The sequence below is a fragment of the Emys orbicularis genome, chromosome 1 (assembly GCF_028017835.1).
Source record: "Emys orbicularis isolate rEmyOrb1 chromosome 1, rEmyOrb1.hap1, whole genome shotgun sequence".
NCBI lineage: Eukaryota > Metazoa > Chordata > Testudines > Emydidae > Emys > Emys orbicularis.
The window spans coordinates 206044149-206057724 of NC_088683.1; the positions used below are offsets into that span (position 1 = coordinate 206044149).

General features: G+C 37.1%; 1 protein-coding gene across 1 annotated transcript; it reads left to right on the forward strand.

Moving 5' to 3' along the window:
* Nucleotides 1-1397: 1397 nt before the first annotated feature.
* On the forward strand, nucleotides 1398-12332 carry ETS2 (ETS proto-oncogene 2, transcription factor). Its single transcript, XM_065417475.1, has 9 exons — nucleotides 1398-1469; nucleotides 5126-5246; nucleotides 7103-7222; nucleotides 7548-7748; nucleotides 8782-8865; nucleotides 9808-10029; nucleotides 10153-10420; nucleotides 11062-11176; nucleotides 12117-12332. The coding sequence occupies exons 1-9, from the start codon at nucleotides 1398-1400 to the stop codon at nucleotides 12330-12332; spliced, it is 1419 nt and encodes a 472-aa protein (XP_065273547.1).
* The last annotated feature ends 1244 nt before the right edge of the window (nucleotides 12333-13576 follow it).

The window sequence follows — 13576 nt, forward strand, 5'->3', positions numbered from 1 at the left end:
TAAATGAACAGTGTCTCAGTGGATTCTGATAAAGCATTTATGTTCAATGTGGTTTGTCCTTATGATAAGCCAGAGCAAGGCCCATAAGCCTACGTTCCTGCCTTCTGTTTGAGCCTCCCTTGCTAAGTGAGCTACTATGAATATTTCACTATTTTGTCAAACATAGACTTAGAACTAGTCATAAAATCACACACAATTCTGTTCATTGTATTATAGGCCACAGGATAGTATTTTTATGCTACTGCAGGCAAGTCTGTTACCAGTCCCATTATATTACAAACCCTCTTAAGATGTTGAGTTTATAACTGTAGTAAGATATTTTAGGCAGAAACTTGGCAGATAGTTGATCCCCAAACAAAATGTAACCAAGTTTGGTAAAAATATTTAAGTTATGAGTGTGCAAAACGGTAGTGTAACACTTTGGGGATATTTTCTTTAATAAATACTCGGATCAGTCTTTGGAATAGACTGTTGCGATTTCCATAAAAGGGGAGAGAATGTAAAATGTGTAATAGTTAGAACATCTACCATCCAGACACAGTCAGCTTTTTCAGAGATTTGTCTCACTGCATGTTCCTTCTGATGTGTCCAAAGTACCTAACCCTGTAGTGTTGTGAAATTACATCTGCTCATAATGGGTTGTTGCTTATTTTGCTTAGTCTCCAAATACTGTTTATTTAACTGATTGTCAAAGAGTAAATAACTGAAACTTGTATCCATCTATCAGAAGCTACATTTTCTCAGGCTAATAATTCACATTATAAACAACCTGTATCAGTACTTGATTGTGTGTACTCTGGATTGTCCCAAAATACATATGTCCAAGATTTAGTTCCAAAATATTTTGAGTGAAATCAAAGAGGAATCACTAAATCTTACACGCAGCCCCACACCCCTACTTGGAAAGAGACAGTCGTATGTCATTTATGGGTGGTTAGTAAAAATCCAGTAAACAAAGTCAAAATTCAAAAAGTCAAAGCATGAACACTTAAAGCAGTGGGACCAAAACTTGAAGATACCTATGGATAAGCAATAAATACTTGGCAAGCAAAGAATTTCTATAGGCTTGTAAACTTAAATTCAACAAACTTAGGCACTAGGAAGTCTTTCATCTTGTATACTAAGAGCTTGATCCTTCTCACATATACATGTCTCATGCCATTTTAATGTTAATGATTTTAATGGAGTAATTCAAAACGTGTAAATCACGCCCAGTGTTGAGGACATAGTACTCAAGATGAAAGCTTTCATATTATTGCCTTGTCAGAGGATTCTCTGAATGAAGCATTTTGTTGTATTACAAGTTTATGTTCTACAATAGAGTAGATAAGGTGCTTCTTTTAATGGACTCTTACCTTCTGCAAGAACAAGTTTTTCATACATTGTTTTCATTTCAGATGAGTGACTTTGGAATCAAGAACATGGATCAGGTAGCTCCTGTATCTAACATCTACAGAGGAATGCTGAAGGTGAGTTTTCCTAGGAGAGATGCTAAAAACAAGTGGCCTAATCTCCCACTCCATGCACACATTTCTCATGTTAGTGAGAGACATGCATATGCATGCTGAGGAGAGACTACGCTAATTCCATTTGGGTTCCTTCTTGTTGACACTTACTTCTATAAGATAAGGAGCAAGCACTTTATACCTAGCCATTTAAAGCACCCTGTTTAAAGAGGAAAATATACATTTGACAAACCCATCCTAAAGATTGGAAAGCAAGATGAAAAGTCAGATTCTGATTTCCAATCCATTCCAATTCAATCAGAATTGTGTAAGTAAGGGCAGCAGAATCGGGTCCTAGCTATGGTCTTTCTATATTTAACTTCCTGCAAGGCTGTCAATGTATTTGGTAGGACTAATATAGATAAAAGCATTAGTCTAATATGAGGAAAATTAAGTTCTCTGTGGTTATGTGAAAATCTAGAGTAAAATGCATGAAAACTATTCAGTCTCATTTGTAAGAAACAGTTGTTCAAGTGTCTTGACTTGCTTTGAAAGATACTTGCAGATCAAGGACAGGTTAGAAAAAACAGAATTTAAAATATTTCATTTTTGTAACTGTCTGCAAGGGCATCCATGTAACTAATTATTTTTTTTGTAATTATTCATGCAAGATCTATAGCCAGCATTGGTCACTTGTATTGTGGTGATCAAGGCAAATTGAATAAAGACCTGTCAAACTTTTTGGCCTAGAAAGCTATGAGAAATGCCAGTGTTTCAGAGACGATATATCAGTCTCATTTAAAGACAGTTGCAAATGTTTTTTTTTTTCCAACTTGCTTATATAATTTGTTTTGCTAACCAACCAAATATTCATTTCATAGAGCATAATAGGAAGCTTTATGTGAAATTTGTGAATTGAGTGCTCCCCCAATCAGGAGTTATGCCAGGCACAAAGGAAATTGGAGATAGATTAAAATTTGTCGCAATCTTATGTCAACCCTTAAAACTCTATTCCACCACTGCATAGTTGTTTCCAAATTTTTTGGATTTGCTTCAAGTTTTGCACTGTATTGCTAAATTTATACATAACTGCAATGAAACCACATAGTGCTTGCTTGCCTCTTTTTTTTTTTTTTAAACTCTGAGTAAGGTGAGCAGGATTTATCCCATATGGGGTTTTATTACCTATGCAGAGCAATGTTCAAACATTAACTAATTTCTCATTTCTGAAACTTGAGACTAGGTTACAGTATGCTTTCTACTCATTCATATACTACTGCTTTTTTTTCCAGTGAGTCACTGTAAGGGTCACTTATTTACACAAAATACAGGAGTTTCCAGATTATGTTGAAAGAACTTGGCCTCTTCTCTAGATACAAATGGTGAATCAGAACTATTATCTATTAACATGTAAAGCATTTTTAGTAGCAGACCAGCTGGTTTTATTAACTATTTCACAGATAACAAATCTTTCAAGTATCTTTACTCTGACTTTTCTTATTGCTATCATATGTACATGAACAGTCTTAATTAGCATGAACAATATTACTTTAAGTCTGCTGGTCAGCTCAGTGTATTTTTGGACTAAATTAGCCATTAGAAGGAAGACTTCTAGATTTTTCTTCATGCCAGCCTCTTCCTTCTGTGGATCATAGGCTGTCATGAATTACATACTGAAATGCATAGCAACTTGTTATAAAAACCAGCCTCAATACTACATACAAGCCAAAGTGTCTTTCTTGAATTTCTGCCCTGCCAGTTTTCAAAACAAAAATAGCACCATACACCAAAATAGAGACGCTGTAAACTCCAGAAAGGAACCATGGTGGATTCAGGGAAAGACCAGATACTTAATATGCTATTCTGCAAAAACAATTTAAGTTAGTACAGTCAATTGAGAGCAAATCTGTGTTATGCTGAGGAGCATTAGCTTATTCTCAACAGAAATTTGTACCTTGACATTAACATTTAAGTGGATACCTAAGCAAATAGGAACCATCAACAGATATTGTATGTGTTTCCTTAGTCTCTGGCTCCCCTTTACTGCAGATGCTCTCATATGGGTATCACTGCTGTGTTCTGTAGCTTTCCAAATACTGTATCCACAGGTTTGGCTTGTGGCGTTTTTGTTTTTTTTTGTTTTAAAATCTCATCAATGGGAATTTCTAGTGATAGCCTCTGCCTGTTGCTACAAGTCTTTTTCATGACTAGTTGGCATGTTAAGTATAAACTTATTCAGCTCACTTTTGTAGAAAAAGCTTGTAACTTTTAGACATATTTACTAAGAAGGGGTGCATGTGGCCTGGGAGATTCAGTAATAACTTTGCATGTACACAGCACCTCCCAACTAGAGCACTTCTGAATTTGAATGATTAGACAAGATTTTCTACAAATATTTGTAATCTTTAATAAAAGTGACTATTAGCTCATCAGAAATCACTCTCCTTTTTCCCCTCAAACATTCTATTATAGCCAGTCCTGCTTATTCTTGTTCATTTGTTTAAACTAGCAAAGGCTCATTAGAGACTGCTGAGGATTAACAAGCTGCTTTTTGTGAAATGCAGTAGTTGGTACAATCAGGTAACCTAAACCACAAAATAAAATAAACCCAAGAAAAGACTCTTCTTCATAAATCATGTAAAACAGTCTTACAGTAATGTGGTTCAGATTAAATATTTCCAAAAATGTAAGTAAACCTACTTGCATCTTCACATTGGCAATTATTTTGTTATAATTCACTAGTCCTTCTAGTATAATAATTAGCACTTAAAGGAAGTCATTATCATTAGCAGTCTATTACAAGGCTAAAAATGATACTAATCTCTCTTTACAATTTAGCAATCAGTTAAAATTTAGATACAAACCTGTTTAGAATAAAACTTCAGTTATAGAAAAGGTTAAAATAGCTGCTAGTTGTGCCTACTATAACTAAAGTTTGTAGTTTTCATTGTATCTCCTCAAGTTTAAAATAGTCTAGTATCTTTGAATTAAAGATGCAGCTGTCACACTGTAAACACACTGTAAAGCAGCTTGCTTTTCGAACACAGTCTTGCAGAACGCTGCCTCCAGTCAGTAACCACTCATCTGGGAACTTGATCCTCTCACCTCTATGGAGGTAGAACCATAAAAGCCTAATTGGGGTGATTTAACTTCTAACAATTTAATACAGGCAGCATTGTCTTTGAAAAGATTAAACACAGCTCTTTGGCATTTTAGTGTATCAGAGTTGCACAGTCAAAAATCAGAAGGCCAGATCCTCAGATTATGTAAGCCAGTTTAGCTCCAATGAAGTCAGTGATCTATTCTGATTTACACCATCTGTGGGTCTAGCCCAGAAGGACAGGAAACATAAACATTAGTTCATCTGCAGTATATAAATATAGCATTAGCTTATTTTGCATAATGTGTAGCTTAGTATTCCACTGTTCATGTTTTAAAAAAAAAAAAAAAAAAAGTTTACCATAGGACATACAGAATGTGCCACACAGGAAAGTTACAACTGCTGTTGGAACCTTAATTTTATTTTAACTATACAACCCTTAACATTGCATTAATAATTATTAAACTGTATGTACATAATCTCCAGATACTAACTTAACCCGTCCTCTTTGCAGTTGCTGTTAGCAGTGCTCTAGCAGAATACTTACACTGAATATTCTTTTTCTTAAACTGTTTTGCAGCATCAACCAGCATTTGACGTCTTTGATGTCACAAACTCTTTGTTTGCAGGATATTTTCCCTCATTAAATGAAGATCAAACCCTTCAAGAAGTACCAACAGGGTTTGATTCAATTTCTTATGGTAAATATTGTTTGTTTTGTGTTTTAGTTTGATCAGCCACATCAGTCAAAATAGAAAGTGCTGGGTTCTCTAACTAGGTTTCTGTCACTGTTACCTACTATGCACAACAATAAGTCTTTAATAATAGAGAAGACTTTTTTAAATATTAGTTTAAGGCTTCAGTCCTGCAGACATTTACATACATTCTTAAGTTTATTCACATGAGTAGTTCTATTGCTAGCTTACAGCTTCCCTTACTGAAAACCTACACTGAAGTAGGGTGTGTGAATATAAGAGGATCTGTTGTCTGTAGAAGGCCAGTTAGGCATACTGGAGCAGAATTAAAGAGGTCTTTTGGATATGTGTATCTGTTAAGACTAACATTACTAATAATCTTTACCTACCTTTACTTGTTCATTTCTATAACTCAAGTTGGTGTATTTTTAAAATGGGTCAAGACAGAATATTAGAGCTCTATTTAGTCCTGCTGAACTTGTATAAATGTAGAACTCTGCAAGGTCCTTGGTCCCCTTTTCCGTCAGGTTTATTTTGCAGCTTTAGAAACTTTGCTTAAGTAACACATTGAAATCCTTGTAGCAGGACTGTAATCACTAAAAGATCTCCATTTATCTTCACCTCAGATCTCTCTGACTGGCTTATTCCCAAGCTACTCAGATACAGTGGTGATGGGTGTTGCACCCAAGTTTTTATTCAACCTTGCAATGAGCTCTACATGTGTGCAGAGGGACCTGCTTGCTCATGTGGAGCTCATTGCAGGCCATAGATAGCTAGATTAGCTTTGCAGATTCATGCACAGTCCTAAAGCCTGACAGCTTATCACACGTGTATGCGCACTCTCCCTGTGACACTAACATTATTAGATGTAGCGATTATTAATAACATGAGTGCAACCGAACATTGTCAACCACAATCTGTGCACTCGTTTTCAAAGAGATCTGTGGAAAGTTGAAAGTTTGAAGAGGTAGTGACAACCTGGTTCCAAGCTAGAGGGAACCCGAGGAAATGTTAGACACCAGTCAGAATATCAAACCCAGTTAACTTTTTTTTAATGACATGTAATGCAAAAACAAATTGACCAATTTTCTTCAAACTTTTCTTGAAAATGCTCTTTACTTCCAGAAGAAGTCTGGACATTTTCATGCCAAATCTTTCTAATAAAGAAGAAAGGATGGGGCTAAATTATTCCTTTGAATGGAAGTTGGTTGCAGCATTAACTAAGGAGTTGATTATCTAGATTATGAATTTATAACAATTTATGGCTGCATAAAATTCAGTACCATGATCATCAGCCAGATACATAAATTTGGCATTGGGAACTAGCTTGTGACCAAAAACGTTTTACAGTCTAATAATTGAATAAGGCATGACAACACCACAAATTCAATTGACTGATCTATGCATGAGTGGGTCTGACATTCAGTCTAGTGCAGGGGTAAATGTACCCACAAGCCTACTCCTCACTGCTACCCTGCCCGTTACTTAGTTCTCAAGCTCAGTGCAGGGTATCTGGAGCTGACAAGAGATCACTTGGTTCTCAAATCATAGAGGAGGAAAAGAAGAAGCAGCAGTCTTCTTATTTTCTAATAAAGATAATTGACTCTACATAACAAAGGCATATTTCGTACTACCAAAGTCAATCTGAGTCTGCATCGTTAGCTGCAACAAAATCTTAAACGCTGGCATAGAACTAACCTATTACATACAAATAAGGCTTGCCATATTTGGTCCCATTTTATAGTTGGAAGCCTCTTTCGCTTGTTCTTTAAGTAACATAGTGGATTCTCCGTTGTCTGTCTGGTTCATTAGCCTAAATGCTAATGTGTCTCTCTTTTCCCCTCCCCCCTTCATTCTTTTAGAGTCAAACAGCTGTGAATTGCCTCTCTTAACCCCATGCAGTAAGGCTGTGATGAGTCAGGCCTTAAAAGCTACTTTCAGTGGCTTCGCAAAGGAACAGTGTCGTCTGGGTATCCCGAATAGTAAGTGCTTTCTTTTTATAACCTTTTTAGTGCAAAAATTATGCTGATTGGTGAGACGACAACATAAGAGAGGAGCAAGTAAACTGAGCTCATCCACTGATTAAAAGAAGATAGAAGGAAAAATTAGAGCACTGATTTAAAATTAAGAATAAATCATTGATATTTGAGCTTCAGAACTAGATCTCCTAGATAACTTTTTAAACATGAGCCCTCACTCAATATCTTTTTAACTAAACTTATTTTAGGTTCTTATGAATGTAACTATCAAGAGTTGCCTCTAAATATTATGCTCTTTTTCTTCTCTTCCCCCACTCCCCATTTGCAGATCCTTGGCTGTGGACTGAACAGCAGGTTTGCCAGTGGCTTTTCTGGGCTACCAGGGAGTTTAGTTTGGCAAATGTGAACTTTCATCGGTTTGTCATGAACGGCCAAGACTTGTGCAGCTTGGGCAAGGAACGTTTCTTGGAGCTAGCTCCTGATTATGTAGGCGACATTCTGTGGGAACACCTGGAACAGATGCTAAAAGGTAACTAGATAGCCAAAAAGGACTCCTGCTCTGTGATCCTAACAAAGCAACCCTGTCAAACACAACTGTAATGTATTTCACCAAGTTGTGGTTTTGTAATTGCCTAAAAAACTCAGAGAATTTAAAACCTTTGATAATGTTTAAAGATATCTTTAAAAAAAATCATTTTCTGGAGAGCATAAAAGCAATCATCAGTTGTCACTAGCTTGTCAATTACTGCCAGACTGTGCAGTTGTCTCAGCAGCAGTTTTATACGGAATGGTCATTCATATAAATGAGATTAGGGTAGATCTGATGCAATATATAATTCAAATCTGAAAAAAAATGTAACCAAAAGTCAAATTAGGTCAATTCACGTTACTAGTGACTTTTACCAGTGTTTTGGAATAAGTCAGTGAATGAATGTAGGAATGACAGAGAGACTTGAGGGTGCTTTCATTGAGACAAAAGAGGGATGAGGACAAATTTTGTCAAGAGGCTTCACGTGGATGCAGGGATCTGCCCACCCATATCATCTGATAAAATGAGAGCCAAAATAACTATTGAAAAAGAAGGGGAAACTTTTTTTTTTTTTCTTTTCCCATTGTTACCATAAGCTGTCTTTCATTTAATCATTTGTCAAACAAACCGCTTTGGAAGTTGAGTGTTCTTTTGTCTAGCTGGATTTTGGTGGTTTTGCTTTTTGTCTCTTCACTGTTCTAGTCCTGTGTGTAAAACACTTACCTAATGCCCAGATCCTACAAACTTTTAAGTACACATACAATTCCCTTGACCTCAATGAGACTGCACATTGTGCATGAAGTTAAGCAATTGCTGAAGTGTTTGCAGGATCAGGGCCTTATTGCAGATTTGTAGACAGATTAAATATTAGAATTCCATTGGCATGACATTTTCCCTACTAGCAGTTATTTCTTTGAAAGTTTGATGTCAGGTGACTAACTTCATGTAACTGTCAGAAATACCTCCAGTCGCTTTGAAGTTCCCCATAATGTCCTGGTCAGATGTGTAAAAAGAATATTTGTTCTGTTTTCAGACAGTCAAGAGAAGAGACTGGACCAATATGTTGAAAACTCTCATCTTACCTCAGTCCCACACTGGGTCAATAACAACTCATTAAGTAGGTATCCTGATTTGGTTGACATTTAAAATCACTTCCTTGGCTTTATGCTGCATGTGATATCACACACTGTAATTCTGCAAGTTGGTTTGAACACTGAAAATAATCAGACTAGATATTTTCTTGAGGCAAATCCTTGGAGTCAGTGAAACCAGGAGGAAAGAAGACTATGTGAAAGCTGTGGTTAATCAAAAGTCTTGATTTGTGCAGAAAATTTATGAAATCCCAGATTTTGTTTTTTGGTACATGAATTGCCAAAAATCAAGTGTTTAGTACAAACTGGCCATTACCACAACTACCAGGCTGAATCTAAAAGCAGCATTGATGGGATCCAGCAGGAGTCATATTTTGGTCCTTTTTGGTAGAAGGAAGGTGGATGCAATATAGAGCCTCGGAGGGCAGATGGAGTAAATAGGGAGGGAGAGCACGGACCAGTGGCCCTCTCCTGACATCTTTCTCACCCCCACCCCCAAATACTGCTTATATGTATGAGGTTGTATTTTCAGCAGATTAAGAGAAATGTGCTGATCAGTTAACAAGAGAGGAATCCTGCTATGGACCACCTAGCCGCCTCCCCAGCACTTTCTATGTGTTCTGTCATTCTGGGAAACCACAGAGAGCTCTGTGCACAACTGGCAATCTGTGAATCATACAGCAGATACAGGTTGTGAGATACAGAACCTGGTTCAAACCCTAGTGCAGTCAGCTGGAGTCCTTCAACTGACTTCAGTAGACTTTGGATTAGACACATAGCCTATCATTCATACCCAGTCAGGTTTTCAGCTAAAAAATATTTTTGGTGGCATAACTGTATGTCTGTGTTGCAGTGGAAGGGTTGACTTGGTTTTGTTCTGCTTACATGGAGGTATTACATTTATGAGAAGGACTGTAGGAATAACTAATCCATTCCTTTTTTTTTTCTCCCTCTCCTTCCCACTTTAGGTTTTAATACAGAACAGGCCCCTTATGGTATGCAAATGCATAGCTACCCCAAAGTCAGCCTCCTGAGTGACTTATGTCAGACTTCTGCAGGACCAAATCTCCTCAGCCCAGATCAAGAATTTTCCATGTTTCCCAAAGCTCAGTTAGAGACAGTCAATGTGAACTACTGCTCCATGACCCACGACTTCACAAACAATCTGAACTTGCTGATAGATAACTCTGGTAAGACTTAGCTTATCCATTTGCTAATTATTAGTTTAAGGCTCTATGCTCTGTGCACTCTATTTTGTATGTATAAACCACATTAAGAAAAAAGTGAATAACAACCATTATTTAATTTTTTAGGTAAACCCAGAGAGCATGAATCCAGTGACAGTGGCACAGAAAGTTATGAAAGCACAGATTCTCAACTTCAGTCCTGGAACAGCCAATCATCTTTAGTGGATGTACAACGTGTGCCCTCTTATGAAAGTTTTGAAGATGATTGTAGCCAGTCTCTATGTCTGAACAAACCTACAATGTCTTTCAAAGATTACATTCAAGAAAGAAGTGATCCTGTAGAGCAAGGGAAACCAGTTATACCAGCAGCAATTCTAGCAGGCTTTACAGGCAAGTGATGTCACGCGATATATATCTCTTGTTCTCGCGTTTCTGATCCTTTGTGTGGGTGTATGTCCATTTTTGATAAAGGGAGGTTGAGAGGTACACGCTTCCTTACTCATCGTTTGTTCATGAATGACTTCTTCACTAATAATGCAATGTTCTAGTAAAAAAACAGACTGTATTAAAACCTGGAATGCATTCTATTTTTGGTAGCGCTCCTCTGTCTAAAAAGGAGGGAAACTCAGACAAAACCTTCATTCAGTTCAAGGAGTTCACCAGCACTGACTCACCCACTAAGCACTCATTCCTAGAGTGCTTACTCAGGCAAAATGCTCATCACTGAAAGCTTCAGCAGGGCAAGGACTTTAGTTTAGGACCCTAAGGTTTTAAATATAGCTGCCAGCAGAAAGGAATGAAGTGGGGGGGGGGAAAGCAAAGCTTGGTTCGAATAACTACTTTGAATTAAAATAGTGGACAAAGTTCATTATAATGTATCCTTCAGCAGATTCCTGTTACAGAAACAGTCGTTGTTCTTTGCCTCAGCCAAACATCTTAAAATTATATCCGATAAATCTTAGGATTATGGTATGTGTCTTACTATATCCCTTAGTTATGGTTAATAATTTTACTCTTCTTGGTTTTTACAGGCAGTGGACCTATACAACTGTGGCAATTCCTTCTGGAGTTACTAACAGACAAATCCTGTCAGTCATTTATTAGCTGGACTGGAGATGGATGGGAGTTTAAACTTGCTGACCCAGATGAGGTATGTGGCTAATTGTGATTTAATAAAAATCTAGGGCCTGATCCTACATCAGTGAAAGGCACCCCTCAAGGCAAAGTGTTTACAAGATCAGGCGTCTCTGCCTCTGTAAATGCTTTACTGTGCAGTCTGGGTGACTTAAAGAGCATCAGTCAAGTACCTAGGTGTATGTAAAAGTTTAGTGTATTATAGCCTTACTTTGCATGCTGCCTTTTACGTTTAACTTACAGCATTGCTTAACTGTTTAAAGAAAGTAACTTAATTGATGATAACCTCTGGGAATTGAGAGAAACATGGCAGATGCACAGAATACTGAGGCCTTCAAAGGTTTGTTTTTAGACATGCATCAAATGCTGTGATAACTTGGAAATTAAAACTAGTCATTAACAGAATAAACTCCAACCCTCTAATGGATGATGGAACCCCTTTCTGATGCAGTTAAGGGGCCTGATCCAAGGCCTACAGAAGTCAATGAAAAGACTCCCATTGCCTTCAGTGAGCTTTGGATATGGATATGATCTTAAGTGACCTCACATAATTCAACTTTCACTTTACACTACTCTCTCACATGTGAGGTGGTTCTTCTTTGAGAGAGAAGAATTCACCTTAACCTCTTCTCTTGCACTAACAGCTTTTTTTTAAACCCCTTTTGTGGCAAGGTGCCTCATGCACCCATCCACTGTCTATTGGTGTCATGTTCATAGACCCTAGGTCTTATTCCTTTTAATCAAAGTCTGGCCAATAACTCAATCAGAGATTGTTTGTTTGTTAAGGCTTCAGCTCTTACTCACCCAAGTATCCTCATTGATTTGATGGCATTTGAACCATCAAAATGACTTGGTTAGATGATGGTAAATGGAAAAATTAAACTTATTTGGCAACCAAGATAGTATGCTTTAATTAGTTTGTTTTTGCCTTTTTTCCTCCCCCTTTGGGGCTGAAGGTGGCACGACGGTGGGGAAGGAGGAAAAACAAGCCAAAAATGAATTATGAGAAACTAAGCCGAGGCCTGCGCTATTATTATGACAAGAACATCATCCACAAGACGTCAGGGAAACGCTACGTGTACCGGTTTGTATGTGACCTACAGAACCTGCTGGGGTACACGGCAGAGGAACTTCATGCCATGCTGGGAGTGCAGCTAGACACAGAAGATTGAGCACTGCAAAGATTGCAAGGTTTTGAACTGTGACTAGGACCCATCTGCAGTCAGTCTTTTGACTGTTCAGACTGTTGGTGCAACTGTTAAGAAATAAGGACCTTGAACTGGTTTTGTAATCGGGGAAAGCTGAAGGAAGAAGTGGCCTTATTTCATCAGACGCAATGGCTTCAAGTATTGCTGCACCAAGTTCTTTGGAGCAGTGTGGCGGATGGCACAGTGCCTAGCTCTAACCTGAAGACATGAAAATGCTCTAGGGTTAAATGTGTTGGCTTTTTACACTGCCATATAATTATGGGTTGTTTTTAATACCAAAGGTTGGAGAGTGACCAGTAATACATCAGAATTCTAGCTCAAAACTTAACAACCACGTTGCTTACATCATGATATGCATTTTTAAAAATAACCTATGTAACCTTTAAAGCAGAGAGAGAAATTTGTCTCGTACATTTTATTACACAAACATGTTAGGTACAGAAACATTTTTGTTTTACGTTTCAAAACTAGGTGTAGCAATTATTTTTTCCTTTCAAGGGAGAGTGAAAAAATCACACCATTTCAAGTCAGTTTGTATATATTTATATGCTGCTTCTTGAAGTTCTTTAATGTTCCTATTTAACAGATATTGTATAATGTAATTTAAACTAATTGTATGTGCGTTTGAAATAGGAAGAATGTAAACATTTGTTTCATGTTTGAATAGGCCATAGAACATTTTGCAGTTTGAGGAAGTCTGTAAAATGCCTAGTACATGATAATACTGTAGGCCTGTAATATGAAAGTTAGATGGATGGTATTGGTTGAATATTTTGCCATAACTGTAGCTGGCAAACTTTGTTCATTTTGGCATTTTGACAAGAAACTAATGTAGTCTGGGGCATAAAGGGCCTGTTTCTCCTAACTGAAAATGAAAACATTAACATGGATGAATGGTGCATGTTTTTTCACTTCTATGCATGTCCTTTTAAAAACAATTTATATACAAGCCTTTTTTTTTTTTCCTGGTTTATCCCATCTGATTAAAATATGAATTCTATTTTTGGAAATGTGGCTCCTTTTTCAGAGATCAGGAGGGATTTATGTAGCAGCTATTTTTTATTGCCAAAAAAAGATTCACTGGAAAAATGTAATTTGTAAGAAAGCTTTATTTTTTATCTGAGCTTGATGTACATTGAAATGTGTTGTACAGTGAGGAGGAAAAAACAAATCTTTATTAAAACATCTTAAACAGAAAACAAAAATGG

Excerpts from the sequence above, each read along its gene's own strand:
- ETS2 (XM_065417475.1), top strand. The coding sequence starts at position 1,398 with ATGAGTGACTTTGGAATCAAGAACATGGATCAGGTAGCTCCTGTATCT. Across the intron at positions 1,470-5,125 it reads TCTACAGAGGAATGCTGAAG|CATCAACCAGCATTTGACGT; the intron begins GTGAGTTTTCCT and ends ACTGTTTTGCAG. Across the intron at positions 10,030-10,152 it reads CTTGCTGATAGATAACTCTG|GTAAACCCAGAGAGCATGAA; the intron begins GTAAGACTTAGC and ends TTAATTTTTTAG.